This window comes from Lathyrus oleraceus, chromosome 2, assembly GCF_024323335.1.
Source record: "Lathyrus oleraceus cultivar Zhongwan6 chromosome 2, CAAS_Psat_ZW6_1.0, whole genome shotgun sequence".
Taxonomy (NCBI): domain Eukaryota; kingdom Viridiplantae; phylum Streptophyta; class Magnoliopsida; order Fabales; family Fabaceae; genus Lathyrus; species Lathyrus oleraceus.
In genome coordinates this window covers 421,536,229-421,542,631 of record NC_066580.1, presented here as the reverse complement: position 1 = coordinate 421,542,631, position 6,403 = coordinate 421,536,229, and the positions used below count along the sequence as shown (strand labels likewise).

At 34.4% G+C, this 6,403-nt stretch overlaps 1 protein-coding gene across 1 annotated transcript; it reads right to left on the bottom strand.

Annotated features, from left to right (window-relative positions):
* Positions 1-220: 220 nt before the first annotated feature.
* On the bottom strand, positions 221-6,317 carry LOC127119892 (uncharacterized). Its single transcript, XM_051050257.1, has 13 exons — positions 5,920-6,317; positions 5,780-5,841; positions 4,649-4,726; positions 4,464-4,542; positions 4,299-4,369; positions 3,962-4,063; positions 3,107-3,196; positions 2,428-2,502; positions 1,946-1,978; positions 1,665-1,742; positions 1,069-1,164; positions 785-885; positions 221-543 (listed from the first exon to the last, which is right to left on the bottom strand). The coding sequence occupies exons 1-13, from the start codon at positions 5,978-5,980 to the stop codon at positions 522-524; spliced, it is 948 nt and encodes a 315-aa protein (XP_050906214.1). The 5' UTR covers positions 5,981-6,317; the 3' UTR covers positions 221-521.
* Positions 6,318-6,403: the final 86 nt, after the last annotated feature.

Genomic DNA, 6,403 nt, shown 5'->3' with positions numbered 1-6,403 from the left:
AAAAATTAGAAGACTTTTGCTTATAAATAAGGCCGGTGGAGTGAATAAATTACATACCAAACAGATTGCCCACACTAGGTTTCAAACCTCACTAAGCTTTACAAAAGTTTAACTTGTGCTAAAAATTAGTATATGTTTTGTTCATAAGCCATCTCATGCGCCTCATATATAGATGGTAGAAAGTGGTCACGGTTTTGGAAAAGCAACTCGAATAAGGCAGTAGCACCAAACCAAACTCCTGGATGACTCAAAATTCTATTTACAACATAAAATCCCAATTCACTAGCTTTAATATCAAAAAGCTGTTGGTTCAACTATTACAATGTAGAAATTAAAATGAGAAAATAAAATCACAGCAGCTCCTATAACAATCATTGACAGGTATATTATGATTGTCTCCAAAAAAATAAAAAACAACAGGTATATTATGATTTGTGCAAACAAAAGTTAAAGCTGAATAAGTGCAAATTAAGAGAAGAAACTCTTAAAAGCTAGGTAGTTGTCATATTAAGACCTTGCCATCAACACTTGGTCGAAGTACACCTGTAAAATAGAAGCATGATTGAATCAAAATAATGCAATTTACTTTTATTATTACTTTGTTACAATTACTATAATTAGTATGGCATGAAGGGCAAATTGTAATCCTATCAAGAACCCTCCATATGGTATAAAAATAAGGAACCCTAGAATTCATACGCGTGCAAGTTAGAATGAAAGCATGTTATGCATTCTTCCACGTGATGGAAAATATTCTAAGAACCAAAACTGAGCTGATTCAAACCTCAACAAAGGCTTTCGCTGCTGTTCTAGCTTATCCAAACCAATGGTATCTGAAGCTGATCTGTCTAAACTAGACAATGATTCTGCAATGTCTTTAAGACCCTGCAAGTGAAAAAAATGGGGTCATTAAGCATGCTATAAGTAGTAAACTTCAAGTTTTGGAAGCATGGTACTAATGTGTATGGAGGTAAACAGCATCTTAAACCCCATATTATCAGATCACATGCTAACTTGTTACCCACTAGGAAATGAAAATAGAGAAGAGAGTGCAAGATAGAAGAAGACCATTAAATTTGGAGTTCCCGGATATGTGATTCCTGGAAGTGTGAGCATACCAGGAGACCTCCAAGGAAGTTTTGGTTGCTCCTGCGAAATAGTTCCCTGAAAATACAATAGATATATCACATTAATAATTGAGTCACCAGAGAAATCAGGAATGGTGTGTTAGACAATGTAATTTAAAATGTCAGTTCTAGATATAAGGTCCTGTTTGGTGTCCCTTTTTGTTTTTTGTTTACATTTCTTGTTTAGTTTAATAGCAAAAATGTCACTTTACTTTCACTGTTTCCTGAACCTGTGTTTTCAAAGTCTACAGTTTTCTATACAAAAAATTGAAAACAGAGTTCAAAAAACAAAATGCTTTTTTTTGGTAATTAAAACTGAAACTAGAGAATATTTTTTGAAATAAAAAAGAAACAAGTTCTTCAATATCATCTAGGTTTCTTGCCGTCATTAATATATAAAATAGATAACAAATGATGGTCCAGACCAAACTATACATAACTGCTATATTCAGCAATAACATGTTAGTATAGGGCAACAAACAATATAAGCAAACATAATTAGTTACCACTAATGAAAATAAGAAACAAAATACCGACCGGTAAAGAGTCAGGAACTCTCCGGGTATTTGCCTGTATAAACCCAATAATATAGTCCAATCCCATATTTGCAAGCTCCTGCAACCACATTATTAAATCAGTATTATCGTTGGGCATCACAATTAACTATTTTCTTACCAAGCTTTAAATTAAATTATGTAAAGATCTTCCAAGTTTATCTAGTTTTAAAATAAATTATGTAAAGATCTTCCAAGTAAACGAAAAGGTAATGTTAATTACAAACTACTTTCCAAATTTAAAGGAAACACAAAAAAGTTTACCTGATTCTCACCCACTTTATTCAACCTTCCATCCTGCAAAGGTGTATACAACATAAGAATGATTCAAATAAAGAAGATACTATAGCATATTGTATATTTAATATTCATATTTACTTTGCAACCTACTAGCTAAGAGTATACACTTAGTGTAGTCTGATCAGTATCTGATCACAGACAGTTTTTGTTCCTAAAAGTTTCCATGTATGTACTTTATAAATAAATATATCTGCACTCTGTAGCTAACCAGAGATCATAATTCAGATATTAAGAAAACCTTTGTTTTCTTTCAGTTTTTCTTTATCTTAAAGCCTCTCTTTGCTGTTTATATTTTATAAAACTACTTAATAGCTCGAAACTAGAAGAGACCAATTCAAATGATAATTAAAAAGCATGCCAAACTCCAAAATATCCTTCTTCACAGCGCTAAACTAGAAGATATCTATGTGAACAATTAAGAAGCCAAAGCATGAACTCAAACATACCAATTGCGCCACTTTGAGTTTCATGTCGCTCATGTCATCATGTATATTAGTAACAGTCTTTCGAACATCAGACACCTGTGTACAAGAGTATTGCAATGTTATTCACAGATTTCCTTCATTACCATCATGTTTATAAATTGTAATGTAACATTGAAAAACTACACTTTGAATTCTGTTATCCAGGACTGGGACACAGTTCATTTGAAAGAGCTCAATAGCATAGCTAACTAACTTGTAAAATTTTAGGCATCAATAAGTATTCTAAACTTCAATATTTCTAAACCGTATCATCCTCAATGACTAATGCAATAAAATTTTCCATTATTAATCAAGATGCAACAACTATCAAGTGTTTACTACCAACTACGCTATTAAGCCATTCTGTAATGAATTGGGACGAATAACTACTGCTTAATGAGAGCTTATCGTCTTCCTTACTGTACATCATATTCGCTAATAAATATCCATCAAGATTAGAATTTTCAAAATCAATAACTTCTAAGGGAAACCTGATCCAGTTGTCTGCAAAAAATAATAAGTGCTGGTCCATATATAAGTCTTACATAGATAACAAAAATAAACATGTACATAAGTGCATTTCTGTCATGTGTCTATCTAAAAGTATGTTTGGCTGCATATATTTTTATATAGCTACAAGTGTAAGCATTAAAAGACATACTCCATCCTGAATTAGCCGTGTCTTCTCATTTTGTTTGCGCATTTTGTCATCCAAATTTTGAATTCTCTGGGTCAAGTGCTTCTTGGCATCCTGCCATTAAAAACATTGAGAAGTGGTTAAAATTTTAAAAAGATAACTGATTATTAATACATTTAAGCATCAACTTCCATGTTAAATTTTTGAATCGAGTGCATCGTAATGATGATGGGAAAAACATCTCAAGTCAAATTGTGGGTCATTGTGGCAAATGTGAATAAAACTGCTACATCCCCCATATTAAGGACGACAAATGGCTTCCAGACTCTTCTAATACAGGGTTTACCTTACACTAGGGGTAGAAGATTGGGGGCAGATATATCTTTATAAGAACTCACTTAAGGTTGATTCATTCTAACAAACAGTTTCAGCTGGTAGGCGGCTTATTACAGTCTGTCGATAAAACAATGTGTGACAGCAAAAGACCATTTCCTATTAATTATCCAAAGTCCCTAGGGCATGGCATGTAAGATTTCTGTTTCAATTTTTTCTTTCCATTGTTAAATAAGATATGCACCGTCAGATCTTGGAACAAATGATTGGGGTAGTGGTTTAGAAATTACTGCCTATTTGTTGATTGCCCAAGCCTTCAGGTCATTGATTGCCTAACAAAATCTGGCAAATGTTTTAATACACTCCACTCTTAATACTAAGTTTAAGGAAAATTACACGTTATTTCAAGAAGGTTTCATTCCCTTCAAATGGAAGAATCGATGGTGCAGTGCAATTGTGACCAAACACTTCTGCACATATGTATGTGAGCATGACTAAAAATGTAAAACATTGAAGAAAAATCCAATGCAGTAAATGGACACCTACAGCAATGACATCAGAGGCATGCTGCAACTTTTTTGTCAAATCGGCAACAGCAGCTTCCATATTACGTTTAGTCACATACATAAGATCTGAGAATGAAAGGCCCTGGTATTGAGAGAAGAATGTTGAAATCAGTATCACCAATAACAATTATTTCAGAAATATCAACTGGATAAAATAAAATTACTTGTAAAAATTCAGTGTAATCAAATAAGTGAATAACAGTTTGCGACCCTTTATGAAACAACAAATACTGGGAAGTTGTAACGGAGAAATAAACTGTCAACCACAAACTAATGAAACCATTACAAAAACAGCAAGGATCCCAGCAGTTCCATACCTTGAACTTCATGTAGCCATAACCCGCAACACCCAAGACAGTAGCTGGAACCACAAGAGATGATAAATTACCTGCAGAAAAAGGAAAAGGATATAAAATAAACAATGAGTGGAGAAACATAGCATCTTAAGCAGCAGCCACATTAGACAGAAAAATAAAACATACTACTTTGTCCACCCCCATTCAGCACTGTGATTGACCTGTTTGACGCTATCTGCCGAACTTCATTGGCCAATCGACGCACCTAAGGCAATATAGAACAATAGTTTTGTGATAAGAAATTTCAAAGCCTCTTTAAAGTCCATTTTAGAAGGAAAAAAAATATTGAGACATAATCAACAGTTTGTTACCTGAGCAGCAATGGCATCAGTCATGTCCCCGTCATCATCATTCTGATCGCCATACTTTTCCATTCCCTTCACCAGTGACTGTGACCAAAAATACAACACTTTTAGAACAGAAAAAACTTCTAAGACCTAGAGACTAAAAAATGCAACAATCCAGCTTCTCAAACTATATAACAAGCTCTATAGCACCGACACCTCTGAAAAAATGTGTCTCCGTGTCAATGTCCGAAACAGACACCGACACTTATGATTACCTTTAATTTGTTTATTTTTTAAATTATTACCGGTGTCGAGGCTATTAATGTCGTGTTTCTGGTGTCCGTGCTTCCTAGATAACAAGCTATGAAGCACTAACTCCGACATGGACACCGGGACACGACACGGACACTTAGACACTGATAATCTGAAAACATAGGACACCGACAGTGCTATGTATAAGAGAGTATTTCAGCTTTATTTATCTATTTATGATTAAAAAAAGTTAAAAATATTTTGATCAAAATTATGTCTTTAATTCTTTATTAATAACATTGCTTAAATACACATTTAACAATTTTAAAATTTGTGTGAGATTTATCTAAAAATATGCATAAAGTGTGTTGGAAGCAAAGAAAAAAAACAAATTTTTGCTTGAAACACTTGTCTGAATTATTGTCTAACGTATGTGTTAGGAGTGTCATTCGGATGTCAACCATTGATTCAAAAAGTGTCGAAACAAAGAAAAAAATCATTTTTTAGTGGACACTTGACTGACTTTTCCAACACTTCTTTCATTTTTCAGACACTTCTTTCATTTTTACGACACATCGTCCGAGTGTCATTCAAGTGTTGGACACCGACGCGTGTCGGATGTCGGACACTGCGACACGCCTACTTCTAGAGGTGTAGGTGCTTAATAGATAGTAACAAGTAGAAACTAAACCAGACCACAAAACAAGTTATTTTTCTTGCGTTTGGGAGTCCAAATATGTGGGAGCGAAAGGAATTTATGATGACATCAATCAATAATTAGATGAAAACTGAAAAAGAATATTCTGAAACCCTAACGATCACCACATCGCACAGATTATCACACGCCCATACAAAATCTCCAACTCGAGTGGAATTTCGACATACATATACACACACATATACCTGGAGTTCACCGATTATATCCGATAGTTTTCCGTTTTTTATGAGGATGGTACCGGTGTAACCTGAAAGGAGCAAAGTGAAATACGATAAAGCATGCCATAATTGATATGCGCTTGTGTGTATGAGAGAGAAGTATGTACCGGCTCCGGCAATGAATAGGACCTTGGAGATCCCGATTCCACTTTGCATAGCCATGGCCATGGCGCGAGAGGAGCGATTTCAGCGCGCTGTGTAGGTTATGATAGAGCTATGAAGCTTCCTTGTTCACTTTCAGAAGCAAGAGCTATGGAGTTATTGAACAACAGGAATGAGCAAAGCAAGATCGAGAGCGTCGAGATGGAAAGAGCGATTGAGTTTGGTTTCTGAAAGTAGAAGTTTGGGAGAGAACGGGTTAAGTTTGAAACGGGTTTGTATGGTGGGTCAGTATTATGGATCTGGATTTTCGACTGCAATACTCTCTACGGTATTTTAGGATTAGGTCAAAAAGTCATATTGTAACCTAAACTAGAAAATTATTATTCCAGAGTTTACGTGGACTTCGGACTACCCATTCTAACAGAATTTTTTTTAAATAAAAAATTAAAACAAAATTTCATAATATTTATTATAAATAAAATTAAAAAT

Coding starts and splice junctions, on each gene's coding strand:
- LOC127119892 (XM_051050257.1), bottom strand. CDS start 5,980: ATGGCCATGGCTATGCAAAGTGGAATCGGGATCTCCAAGGTCCTATTC. Junction 4,543..4,648: donor CTGATGCCATTGCTGCTCAG/GTAACAAACTGT, acceptor ATATTGCCTTAG/GTGCGTCGATTGGCCAATGA. Junction 886..1,068: donor CGGGAACTCCAAATTTAATG/GTCTTCTTCTAT, acceptor TTTCACTTGCAG/GGTCTTAAAGACATTGCAGA.